General features: G+C 42.7%; 1 protein-coding gene across 2 annotated transcripts in view; it reads right to left on the bottom strand.

The window, feature by feature from the left end:
- Positions 1–4,220: 4,220 nt before the first annotated feature.
- The window catches only part of CHST3 (carbohydrate sulfotransferase 3), a 257,102-nt gene continuing 247,372 nt past the window's right edge, over positions 4,221–13,950 (bottom strand). For both annotated transcript variants that reach the window (XM_078643246.1, XM_078643247.1), the window contains 2 exons: positions 8,310–8,601; positions 4,221–5,969 (listed from right to left, as the gene is read on the bottom strand). In XM_078643246.1, the coding sequence (XP_078499372.1) occupies positions 4,715–5,969; positions 8,310–8,446 (1,392 nt within the window). In that variant the 5' untranslated portion in view covers positions 8,447–8,601 and the 3' untranslated portion in view covers positions 4,221–4,714. The remainder of the gene's footprint in view (positions 5,970–8,309; positions 8,602–13,950) is intronic.

The raw sequence follows: 13,950 nt of genomic DNA, 5'->3' as shown, positions 1-13,950 counted from the left end.
CAGCTATTAAAAATATGGCAGGTGCTTGGATATTGTGCAGCTGAAAGTATTTTTAAAGTACTGGAAAATATGTTCCCCGAAGGATGGGCATTGCACACGGCTAACAGCGCACAGGAGTATGCTAATAGCATATGAAGTATACATAGGAATCTCAACTTGCATAGCCTTTGAACGTATTCCTTGTGATTTTGTGACGATTAAATAATTCATAATTCTCTGCAAGCCATAGGTTTAAATATATGATGCATAGTTTTGCCACTTTTTTGTACATTAAGGCCTACGTCACAAATGTTTTCCTGAACTATGGTTTTCTGGGTACAAACAGACTTTAGGTTATCTTTTTTACACTGAAGGGTGATGGTTGTGCTTTGAGTGGTAAAAAATAAGTGCAAATACTTATTGTTCACACTACTTGCTTGCTGCACGGACGTACATCTATTATCCCACAAAATGAATTAGACCTGCTTAGCTAAAGTAGAAATAAGCGCAAGCACAAAGAGCTTATCGGTGCCTGCATTTAGAAAGTACTTTGTGATGATCTAATATAGATGGTTTTCAAACACTGCCTTGCAGACATTGTGATCATTGCTAATTTAGGGGAAAGACTATCATGTACAACCACGCTTTACTGTCTACCAACCTCGGCATGACACTGACTGTTCCTATTATACACCGACATTTTTGTAAATATTTGTTTAATTTTGAGAAAAATCAATCGTAAAGTATATGTTTTTTCCTGAATACTGTCAGAGGTGTATACCCCTCTACAAATAGTGATGGGAGGTATACCACGCCCACAATAAATCTGTGATGCTTTGGCTTCATCCGCATTTTCTGTTTGGGCCTTTAGTTTCAGCCACTGTTTGAAATTTAGAATTTATCCACACACATATACAATAATTGGTGCTTTAATTCCATTCCAGACCCAATCTGACATTGCTTTCAGTTATTGAGGAGTTTTAGCATTACCTTCAATTGTTTTCTAGTTTTTTTTATCCCAGCACATGATTTGTAATCTAAGTGCTAGCTCAGTTCACAATAACCCCAAATTCTGTTAATGCTTAACCACACTCTGATTTGGTTAGCCAGGTTTAGTATCTGCAACAGTAGTCTATTGGGCCTAATCCCCACACACATTTCCATCTACAGGCTTTAAAATGTTATATCTAACCCATCCTGGGTGTTCAGGATTTCAGAATAAATCAGTACTACTCCAGGAAAGAGTGAGAGCCCTTATTCTCCAGTCACAGTGTTTTTACATCAAAGTATGGTTCGATTGCAACAACCGTGAGCTACTCATTGATAGGGATGCTGCCCCATCCACCCTAAAGTGGCATGCTTCATCATAAGGACTTCTCCTTACTCATGTGAGGATGTTCCATCACTTATAAGTTACACTTCTGGTTCTAGTGTGAGGTGGAACAGCCACCCTCGCAAAATGACCAAATGTCAGAAAGGGACACCGTACTGGGAAAGGATGAGTTAAACTTACCCATTGGCTAACCAAGCTACTCTATTCAAGTTGCTAGTAGGTAGAACAAGGGAACATTTCAAACATGAAGATAGATCAATGACCTTTATCATAAAAACACTCTGATTGGAGCTCTACGGTTCTCATTCTAACCTGGAGTAGTGTTGTGTATGATGTTCTGTTAGGGAAGACTTATTCCAGAGCAGTGGCGGCTGGTAACTTAACAGGGAGTGGGAGGGCGGCCACATATGCACACATAAACAACCACTTACTCCCATGTATTCACACACACACACACACCCATTCACAACACTCACTAACAAATACACATACATTCATACATACACGCATGCACCAAACAAAGAAAACCAAGAAAAATATCTTCACTGTCGCGAAGGAAGCCTCGGAGGTCCCTGGAGGGTTGGGACTGCTGTCTTCCCGCATAGGCTGACCCATGGTTAGCCAAAGACAGAAGGCAGCAGTCCCTCACTCGTCATAGAATGGGATGGGGTCAGTGAGATTGATGACCCCGCCCCACTTTGTGATGAGGTGTCGCTGACTGACACTTGGCCCTGAACACTTCAGGGTTTAAAACTGAAGTACCCAGGTCCAAGGCAATCAGTGATGCTCCCCCTTGTCAAGAGGAGGAGGGACTCGGGCACTTTTTCCAGGCTGACCTGGTCACACCCACAGGGCTGTGAAATCCTCAGACTAGCAAAGTTCATCTCAGACAGCCAGGAGCACGCGCATTTAGTGTATGTCTAGCTCCTGGCTGCCTGACCTGAACAAGAAGAGTGTCTGTCAGGCTGACCTTTGCTCTGCATGACAGGCATTCTTCTTGCTTGAAAAAAGGTGCAGTACAAAAGGGGGGGTGGTGAAAAAAGGTGCAGGGAAGGGACCTTTAGCCCATATGTACGGGCCGCTGCTAATCCAGAAATGTGTCTCCTCTCTCTCCCCAGGAGTTATTTCTATTTAGGTTTTAACTTTGCCCACAGCTCCAGGTTCATGCTGTAGGATTCCCCACAATTGACATGAGGATGCCGTCATCCCAGATATCTACATGGATATTAGCACCACCCAATGTTGGCTGTTCATGCTTTTACGTCACCTGCAGTTTTTAACAGGATCCTTAGACTCACAACTCAGTTATTATTAAGGCGTTTAAAAAAATGGTTACCATAGGATAATTGTGTATTCACCAGCCCTTCCAATATACATACCCTTCCTTATGGTTTTAATGTAGAAAAAATGATTCTATAACATACCTAATTTTACTGGACAGCCGCCAAAATAAACATGGCTGCAATTGTCCTTTGACATATATTGATCGAATTCCTATTTTGATAAAAGTTAGGAGATTAAATATATTACTCCTTTTTTGCTCATCTGATAAACTTTGCTCATCACATTCGTCTTATTTATACAGTGGAATTGCTCATAAAGGGTGTATTTTCTCAACAGTTTCCCTTATCCTTAGTTCCCAAGGGCACAGATCTTCACATCTTATAAATTAGCGCTTGCAACAGTGATATGAAGGTCTGTACACTGTAACTGGGTGGCACAAAAAAATTCAGAAAGTGCTGCAACAAACACTACTTCTACATTCCTACAAAATAAATACCTAGATTAGACTTGACTCTTTTTAATGTGGGCTGCATAAGTAAATAGAAACATGTTTCTTTTAAGCTTGGGCAGTGAAAGCTATTGATAGTAATTACAACATGATGTTCTGTAATGTTTAGTTCTACAATATATAGAAAGACTTTAAAAAAACTTTTTCAAGGGCCGGGTCATTTTATTGATTTCTGCCACTTTGTTCCTATTCAAAAACAACATGCTCCTTCCTACTTGCTACGCCATGCTACTTGCATTTTCTGAGTATCCTAGTCTGGACGAGTTCACGCCCCCTCCAATCCTTTAACAAGTGTATACTTTTTCTGCATCAGCCAGCGATTCTGCAGACAAAAATAAGGCCCTGCATCTACCCTTCCCTGTGCACTGGGACCGGGCACGCTTCCAACCAGCACGTAAAATATTCGAAAAAATACGGAAAAATACATTTCCAGACTAAAAAGCGTTCTTTATCTATTTATAGACCTTTGTGACCCAGGAGACAGCCCTGGGACTTGCGAATGCTTTATGGAGTGTTAGAATAACTTAGGAAAGGTAAATGGGGCACTTTTAGTCGTACAGTTTATATTATTTACCTCATAAATAGCGGGTTTTTTTTCAACGTATTCATTTGTGCTTTGACTCCACAGCTGGCTTTGGTGTAACCAAGAAGCAAAAGAAATAACAACCATGAGAAGAGAGCCATGTCGAAGAGGGAAATATTGAAATCGACAGGCATACCCGGATTGCGGTTATTTTTTAAATAATTTGAATCCAGTCTCCTGTAGTTTTGTTTTTTCAAGTGCAACAAGATCCCTGGTGTAAGCAGTCAATATTCGTCTTACATCCTACAATGCTCTCAAAACAACCCAAACAATCATGGAAATCAATGCTATTTCAAGAAAAAGAGGAGTGTTTGGCGCATCATAGAGCGACATACTGATTATCCAACTTCTGGAAACAATCATGAAGTCATGAATGATAGAATTACCAGGTATTCGATCACATTTATAAAAATAAAGCCACAAAAGAGTTCTGCATGAGCACAGGCACTCAGTAGCAATGTCCACCCCTTCTAGTCCATTCCGTGCTCTTGCTGGAAGATAAAGCTTGCCTGTTAGTTATTAGCGCGGGTCAAGGTTATAGGTTTCAGTGTGTGGCAGAATGTTTCTGATGTTGCTCCCCTATGACTAAGAATTCTCTTTGGGTGTCTCTAGTGCAGAAACCTTCACTTACAATGGTGCATGTTGCTTGATCGGGACGATCAGCTTCTGGGGTAGGGGAAGGTTGAGGAGAACACCAAACAGTGATCCTGCCCAGCTTGCTCTTTATAGTCTGATGCGTTTTGGGGGTACAGATAGGGTCTCCTGTTCTTCCGCAGGAGGTCCCTGTAAAAGATGCCAGCATCAGTTGTACAGCTACTGCGTTTGATTCTCATGCCATGGAGTGCTGGGAAAGCAAACAAATTTACAAGCATACGCAGTGGCCTTTCTTAAGTCAGTGAGAGTTGTCTCAGCAAGCAGCGGCTGTTTTCCTTCTTATTTGGCTTGTCACCCCCTTCATCTACAAGACACTTGTAAAAGGTTTGCATTATATTCATCAGTTTCAACATAAATAGTTTAAATAAAGAAATTACGTGACCCAGAAGTTCACCTTTTCCTTGAGCAAACTGATAGACCGGTTTGTGAGGGTCTCTGGGTCGTTGGCAAGCTTGTAGCCAAACAGGTTCATTGCTGGTTCACATACATTTTGGACCACCTGGGCCAACTTGAAGGGGATGTTGAATCGCCATTTCTCAAACTGTACTGAAGAGTTTTTCTGGGTAGAGTATATGCCGTTGCTGTCTGGGGAGGCCTGGGTATTCTTGATGATCCAGTCTTCCACCTCTGGAGTGAGAGTGATGCCTGCAAAGTTGTACATCTCCTTAGCCTTTTGCAATGGGTTCTTGGCAATGTCCTCGTAGCGGATTAGCATATAGCGGCCCCGAAGCCAGGCTGGCTGTCTCAAGCCGAGTTCCGCAGACATTCGGATACTCTCACAGTTCCCTCTTAGCTTCTGAACCTCGTCCTCACGGATTGGTGCTGCCCCTTCCAGAGCCCACTTCTTCCAGGTTTCATACTTGCCAGCAAAAGCCACCATACGAGAAGCAAGCACTGCTCTTGGGTCACGTACCAGTTGAATAATCCGCATGTCCAGCCTTGGATCTTCCACCAGGGACCGTAAAAACTCAAGCTGTCGAATACGTACTGCCTTAACTGCCACATGTTCCTTGCGCATGCAGGATTCCATGGCCAATGTCATGTTCAATGGTCCACACCTGCGGTTCTTGCAGTGGTATTTTTCAAAGACCCTTTTCACAAATGGTGTGCACACTGGATCTTCACAGAGGGACTTGCTAGAGGCTCGGCGGAACATGGAGGTGGTGATGTGATTTTCCGGAGAAGGTATGATGAAGTTTTCCAGAAGGTCCAAGTTACACAAGAGCAGTTGCTGAAGAACATCTCGATAGACGATTGCTGACCCAACAGCATTAGCCCCACCAGTATCAAATGACACTGTTCTTTCTATGTGCCACAGAGGCTCAAAGAGATAAAATATGTTGCCCTGCTGGTTGAAAAACTCGCCTACAAACGAGGAGCCTGTACGTGTGGTAGCCATCAAAAGAATGTGTCTTCTGGGCCCCCTGGGAAGAGCCTTAGCAAATGGACGCTTGCCCCCAAACTGCAGAGTGACATTTTCCAGGCGTTGTCTCAACTGTGAAAAGGCAGAGTCCAGCTCATTAAGGGACAAAAGAGAACCATTTTCCATGTATACGAAGCTGGGGCTTGTGCTATTGGTATCCAGAAGGTTCTGCGAAGTCTGCTTGAGAGCCAACTTGTCCGACACTCTGCAAATTTAAAGAGAAGCACTATTAATAGGAATTCATCATATATACACATGTGATTAACAAATCTGGGCAGTATGCCAAAACTACATTATAATTAGGGCTCCCAGTTTTATATTTGTTTTTACATTTCCGTCTGTATTTATCCATATTTATTTTTTGCTAATTGTATCTATATTTATCCATATTTATTTAGGGTTTTGAGGAGAAATGAAGTGGAAATTAGTATATTTCCACGTTTTTTTAACCAATAAATATGCACTCATGCTTGAATGCCTGCCAGGTTTCAATGCTGTGAACATTCGCAGATTATGAATCAATGCACTTATATGAAAATATGCAGATTTCAGTATCAGTCTTCTGCATATCTACTGCTGTTAAATGCTCTTTACTAAAATCCCCTTCTTTTTTAGCCCCCTTACCTATTAATCCACATAGCTATTGGCCTAGCGGTCATGGCTGACAGTATTTTGAATTACTCAAAAAGCAACCCAATTTCCGTTTTTATCCACATTTTAAAATAAATACGGACAAGAAAACAAGTGTTTTCTGTCTGTATTTATCTGCAAAAATCAGTAAAATCAGAAAAGAGGGAGCCTTAATTATAATAGAGTTCTCCACGGTTCACAGTATATAACTTGGAGAAGCGTGGCTCAGTGGTTAGAGGCGGCAGACCCGGAAGCTGAGATCGGCCGTGGACCAGGGTTCGATTCCCTGCCTCGGCAGGTCTCGGGCTCAAAATTCCACAGACTCGACAATTCTCGCTCCGGTGCCTACTCGACTCACGGGGTCACACTCTGCGACTCTGGGCAATAGCTTGCTTAATCTCCACTACGGCCCCTCGCGGCGGGATGCCTGGCTTTCACCTTGTGGATACCCTGCCGGGGTATCTCACAGGGGAATACCAGGACGGGTTCCCTAAGCAAGCGCCTTGAGACCTCTGGGTGATTCGTGCGCTATATAAGTCGAAATACATTTACATTTACATTTACTTACTTTGTCAACCACATCTCTTACATTTTAGGAACAGCAGAATGTTGCGTAGCCTATTTAAAATAGTTTACCAGCTGATCCCGTATTTCCTAAAAGCACTTACCAAGCCTGCTTAAAACTACCAAAGCAATTATGATTAATAATGTTGAGTAATTGATTGCCTTAGAGTGAAGAGAGTATTCCGACAAAACTATTAGAGAATTGGGTAAAACGGCACTCTGCACAATTGTCACAGAATCACAAGCAGGTCCTCTATTCACATAACTCCTTAGAAAACAGAAGCCCTTGTTAACGGGGCCACGTGGCCACATTGTCACGGTACTCACTGAGATGACAACTTATAAAATGATCTACATATATTGCCCAAACGTTGATTTATGCCTAGTTCAAACATTTAATTTAACCCAAGCCCAACTGCTATATACGGTTGAATGATCTGCTGTGAAATTTAGGGTGCACACTTTTATTGTTGACACTGTCCCTGCATAAAGCATTCTGAAAATTCGTCAAAGTGACAAGCAGCCAGTGCAAAGAAAGTAAAGTATTAATTCTCCATCTCAATTGTCTGCAAACTATTTATCAGTTCTCTGTTTCGATCCAATCCATATATACATTTGAAAAGGGAAGAGACCACACCAGAGTGCCACCCAAGGTGGTGTCTAGGTATGGAGAAATTGTTAAAATGAGTGAATTTTCGCAAGACAAATTGTCGGTTTCCCTTTGGTCTTAAAATAATAATGAGCAGCTGAACAGATTAAAGCATCAAAGTGTGGCTTGCTGTGCCCATAGGGGAAAAGGTTTACCTATATACACCCACGTGTCAGAGTGGGAACTTTGGTGCTTGTAGACATCTAAATGTGGGTGTAAATCAGGAAAATGCCTCTGTCCAAACTGGAACATTGTGTTGCTGTCACATGCCCGAGAGATGGCCGTGAAGACCCTACCAGAGTAATGTGCTTTCAAACCCGGCAAACGGTATTTGCAAATCAAGGAGAGAAGGTAATGAACGACTGACAAACACATTTAAAGATGATCCTAAACTTGGCCTATGTACTGTTGATGGCACATAAAGTAAGTAAACTATCCCTAGATATAGTGAAGTATGGTAGATGCTTGTGAATAGCAACTTACAGCATTTTGTATGCTGTGTTACAAGCATTTGTGTGGGAAAATGTCTACCTTTTGTATGATCACAAAGCACTTCACAAACGTTTAACTCCATGATTATCATAATTCTAGGAGCCTCCAATGTTGACAGGCAAGGAACCACACACTTTGATTCAGTTGGATGGGGAGGTTGCATTAGATACCAGGTTTGTAAATGATGTTATCCACTTCACCATGTCTTACTTTGAGATGATGTTGTTTTCCTTCTCTATGATAACAAGTGCCACAACAAACACCAAGAAAATGGCATATTTGCTCTTCATGCGCAGGTTCCGCAGCAGATCGTGGAGGTCCATATTTAGGTTCTGTTCCTTGTCCATGGAGAGAGAGAGGGAGTGAGACCAAAGTTTTGGTAGGCTGGTTAGAGAAACCCCCCCCTCTCTCCCCTCCTCCTGGATCCGGTCGCAGCCTATCCAGCACCGATGCACTCCCTGGAGATCACGAAGGCATTGTCCCGGTCTTGCTTCCTCCTCACCTACAAAGAGGGATAGAGAACTGAAAATTAGGGTTGGTGTAAGTAAAGAATGGATGTGTTGCATAGGCAGTCACAATTGATGAAATGACAAAGAAAAATATGTTGTGACCGGAGACTGAAAGGTTCAAGTAAATACTAATACCAACAAGCCACCTACAGATTACCAGACAGAACATTTTTTAGCAACGTAAAAGGCATAAAATAAAAAGCACACTTAAAATATGGGTTATTAGCATTAAAAACCTTTGCTACATTCAGAGTAATTGCCACATGCTGGGACTATCTTAGGCATTCAAGACTTCTGCATATTGAGAATGTGAAATATTTTTATCTATCTCCTTTATTGTAGTGGAGGCTCCTCGAGGGAGTTCTGCGGGGCGGGGAAGGGGCAGGGTGGGGGGTAGTAAACTCCGGCATACGGCCGAACGGAGTTAAGTAAATAAATAAAACAATTTACGTTGCGCGTGCTGCATCACCGCAGCAAATAGGAAGTTGTGCAATTACACTTCACAGAGCTCAAAGCAAAATGAGCATCTCTGCCAGTGGTGATTCCATTTCATCTGTTTGGCTCTCACACAGAAGGGCTACGATTATTTGACCTCTCTATAATTTTAAATGATCCACCATAAAATGCAATTGTGCTGGAGTGTTAAATGACAATTCATACTGTTTACTTGGGTGATAATAAAAATATCTTATTTATAGACGGTTATGGCAAAGAGTTTTCAGATTGGAAGTCCTGCAGTCAGCAGATGTGACTAAGTAGACAATTCAAAGTTGTTTCCTTAGACTCAGGAGCATTGAACGGCAAGAGGAGTCCCTAAGATTTAAACCAGAGATACCATCTCAGAGGTAATTTTTCCAAACAGCTTAACCATCTTACTCGTTTGAAATCGCATATACACTGGCAAAAAAATAAAATGAAAAGAGAAATAAAAACCTAGGATTGAATCTATTAAACAAACTTTATTTAAAAGAAAGGGACAGGGCCATAGGAAAGCTGCCACAGATCCTAACCTTCTTTTATCTTACCAGAAATGATTCATTTCATTACAAGCGCTCTCCAGATGACTGACCAGACATAATGACAATTTCAGAATTCTTTAAAAAAACGTTTTTGAAAGGAGGTCCTATATGGGTGCTCAATTATCTGCAGAGGATATACTGCTGTGTGGCAACTATTCTCTGCACAACATTGAGCCATTTGAATGCTTCCTTTTCAGAATCCTTAATAACTCCCTCTAAATCTGCATTTTTATGGAATGATTCATGTCTACCCTCAAGACATGCTCGTGCATCAAAGCATGTGTTTCATTTGTTATTTTAATTATAAACACTTCCCTGTTTTGACATTTGTTTGATACCTCTCCGAAGTTGTCGAAATTGACCCACTGCATTAAAGAGAATGCTATGGTAGTCGAATCTCTAGTGTTCCCTAAATGGCAAAAGTGAATGAGGATAGTCTGTCTGTTAATAGCAGCAGCACATTTTTCAAGAGATCCAAACCCAACCCAAATCTAATAACCATTGGCGGGTGTGACATTCCACTGTTGCGCACATGCATGATGACATATGTTTGTGCATGCGTCAGAACGCATGTGTGTGCCAGCAGATTGATGTGGGTGCCAATTGCTATCATTAATTATTTAACAATTTATGATGGTTGCATTTGGACCACTAAATAAAAACAATTCAGACGTTTTAGCACAAAAGCTCAAATAAAAAAATAAAAAAGAAGACAACAAGGTCGGGGGAAAACTGAGAAGCAAATGGGAGGAGTGGGTAGGGTGAGGAGAGGGAAATCATTGCACAAGGGAGACAGCAACACAGGGGGTGAGGGGGAATCGCACAAGGAGAGAAGAACACAGAGCGGAGGAGGCAAGGGACAGACCACCATGAAATGCATGAAGCATGAAAGAAAAGCACACAAAGAGCTCGAAAAGCACATAAAGGTCGCAGCAAAAGCACAAATGTTTGAGAGCAACACAGAGCACAAGAGGGCAGTGAAGAAATACACGAGAGAATGGTAATGAGCATTTGAGGGAGCACACGGGGGAGGAGACAGATGGAAAACACACAGACTCTTATGCAGTGCTTAACTGAAAAGAAAATAGTTCTCTAAAAGTGAGCAGTTGAAGGATAGGAAAAATAGTAGTAAGCCAATCCGAGAGATGGTAAAGAAACTATGCTACATTGGACAGACAAACACAAGCTGAACAAGCTGAGACAAGGAATTAAATTGAATAAGAAGCAAACATTTGAGAGGGACAATAAAGCCAACCAATGGTAAGCAATCGGTGGGATGTAAGCCCCTGTAAATTCTCGGTAACCCACGATAGGTCTCTTGCAACCAGAGTGTGCTGTGTGGTAGGCATGACATAATAAGGAGTGGAATACTGAGACCTCTACAGTATGCATGAATATAAACCTACCTCTGGTTACATCAACTGTTTGCAATCCATATTCAAACATACATCCTTTGCTTTCATAAAATCCAGGAGGTAATCCTGTCACACGTGACATCTAATCGGTCTTAAGCTTTTGGGACTGTAAGTGTGACATTTCAAGGTTAACCAAACTGTCAAGTTCTGCCTGGATGACATTTCAACAAGCTAAAAAGAGCTGCATTTCTGAAGTGGAGGAAGGCGCCAAAAATATCCAACATCCAACTAGTGAGTCTCTGTTTTTTGCTGCGGTCAAATAGCCAAAGTCTGATATAACCTGAAAACTATATATTGTCAGTAATAATATTTTTATATTAATTTTAGCGCCTGCTATATCTGGAGCTGATTATATCAGTGTCATTAGCAGCATTGCACACCAACCTCTCTTGACCTGGATTTTAGACATCTAATGTATTCCTGCTTCCACTACGGCCCTGAAGTTGAACTTTGAGTAAAATATGTCAGAAATGGTTGATCCGATATTAACATTATCAGCAGACAATTATGACATATACTGAACTTATTCTGAAGTTTTGGGGAACAATCAGAGGAAATAGTTACTTCATAACTCTCCCTCTATCATAAGTGCAGCCGGCAACACCCGAGCCATTTTTGGAAATTAATGTAGACTTACTGGCACACCGTTCCCCAAATGTTGGTAATGATGAACAAGGAAAACAAAAGGTCAATATCACAACAACCTGACGTTTTATTCCTTCCTGAGCTACTACCAGCAGAATTACTTAGGAAGTACATTGGCTCTCCATTAAAACCAGTTTAGTGTTCAAATGCTCCATCAAAACCACCACCTTCCACTACACCTACTGAAGAAGCTATCCGCCGGCCCAACAGACCTCAAGAACTTCAGACCATTCTCCCTCCTCCCTTTTTCAGCCAAGGTCATTAAGAAGGCCATCAACGTCTAACTCTCAGAGTTCATCGAAGAGAACCACTTCCTGGACATCTCTCAATCCAGCTTCTGAAGTAACCACATCACCGAGACTGCAATCCTTGCCACCACGAATGACATTCACTCCCTCCTCGACCACGGCGAACCCGCAGCCCTCATCTTACTGGACTTCTCGGCCACTTGCAATACTGTCTAATCCCCCACCCTAACCACAAGACTCCCTGCTGCCAGTATCCACGATAGGGCCCTGGACCAGATCTACTCCTTCCTTACCGGCCAAACACAGTGAGTCAGACTACCTCCCTTCATCTCAGTACCTACAGAGATCAGCTGCGAAGTTCCTCAGGGCTCCTTCCTGAGACCCACCCTCTTCAATGTCTACATGGCCCCCTTGCGGCCATCATCAGAAACCACAGCCTCAACACCATCTCCTACGCTGACGACACCCAGCTGATTTCTTTCCTCACCAATGGACCCACAGCAGCCAGAAGCAACTTTCACAGCGGGTTGAAGGCCGTTGCCACCTGGATGAAAGATAGCTGCCTCAAGCTCAACTCAGACAAGACCGAAATACTCATCCTGAGACCCGCCCCCTCAGCCTTGGACAAATCCTGGTAGCTCCTGCACTGGGAACCCCCTCCCACCCCCACGGACCATGCACGTAACCTCGGCTTCTTACTGGACTCCTCACTCACAATGAACTGCCAGATCAACGCTGTATCCTCATCCTGCTTCCACATGCTACACATGCTTCGAAATACATTCAGATGAATCCCCTCAGAATCCAGAAAGACGGTCACCCATGCACTCATCACCAGCAGACTGGACTACGGCAACACACTCTACACTGGCGCCACCCAGAAACAGCTCAGGAAACGACAGAACGTTCCAAATGCCCCAGCCAGACTGGTCCTGAACATCCCCCGCCGCAGCCACATCACTCAACACCTCTGACAACTCCACTGATTCCCAGTCAATAAGAGAACCACCTTCAAGCTCCTCACACATGCATACAAAGCTCTCCATGATGCAGGAGCAGTATATCTGAACCGCTTCCTCTCATTCCATGTTCCCGCCAGACAACTTCGCGCCACCCAACTTGCCCTGGCCCCCATCCCATGGATTCACAAGACCAGAACCGGAGGAAGATCCTTCTCCTTTCTTGCCACCAAGACCTGGAACACCCTGCTCCTCCAACTCAGGCAATCCCCGTCATTTACCCACTTCAGGAAGGATCTCAAGACCTGGCTCTTTGACTGAACCTCCAGGCCCAGATGAATCAGCAGCCCCCCCCGCCCAAGCGCCTTGAGACCCTCACGGTTGAGTAGCCTCAATATACAAGCTCCTCATTGAATGATCAATGCCATTAGTGCAGGTACTATAACTCCGTTATGACTCCCAAAATGCCATAAGCCAATCCTCTTTGTGTAATCTTTGCTAACTCTTATTACCTTTTCAGCAATGCATGGATTCGCCATTGTGTTTTGGGAAGTGTTGCAAAGGTGCTAAAAAAAGTATTTTGTGATTTTCTTAATGAACTCTAATTGTGAAGTAGTGTATTTCTCATTCCTTAAACAATGTCCACGTCTTCCGCAACCATAAATTGGCTCTTCTGCTTACTGCAGTGGTTTTGTTTTCTCCATGCAAACAGGAGGACATGGACAACTGACATCTGTAAATGTAAATAGATGGTGATACAAGTGCAAGTAATGGGAACAGTGATTATAACATTTACACTGGGGAAAGAACAATGGATATACAGACGAACATGGTTACAGAAAAACAAAGAGACAAACTAAGACACTGACAAAATAGCAATGGGAAGTGCATGAGTAAAGGCAAGTGGTTATTGGGAAAGCTCACAATGTAAGGATACTGGGATAAGGACATGGAGCTACAGTACCAACACAATAATACTATTACACAGGAACACTATGATACGGACAGCCAAACAAGGACACCCAGACAAGGGCAATGGTAATGGAAACCTGGGCA

Source organism: Lissotriton helveticus, chromosome 5_1 (assembly GCF_964261635.1).
Source record: "Lissotriton helveticus chromosome 5_1, aLisHel1.1, whole genome shotgun sequence".
NCBI classification, from domain to species: Eukaryota; Metazoa; Chordata; class Amphibia; order Caudata; family Salamandridae; genus Lissotriton; species Lissotriton helveticus.
The sequence above is the reverse complement of the archived record's forward strand: the minus strand, read 5'-3'. Positions and strand labels throughout refer to the sequence as shown.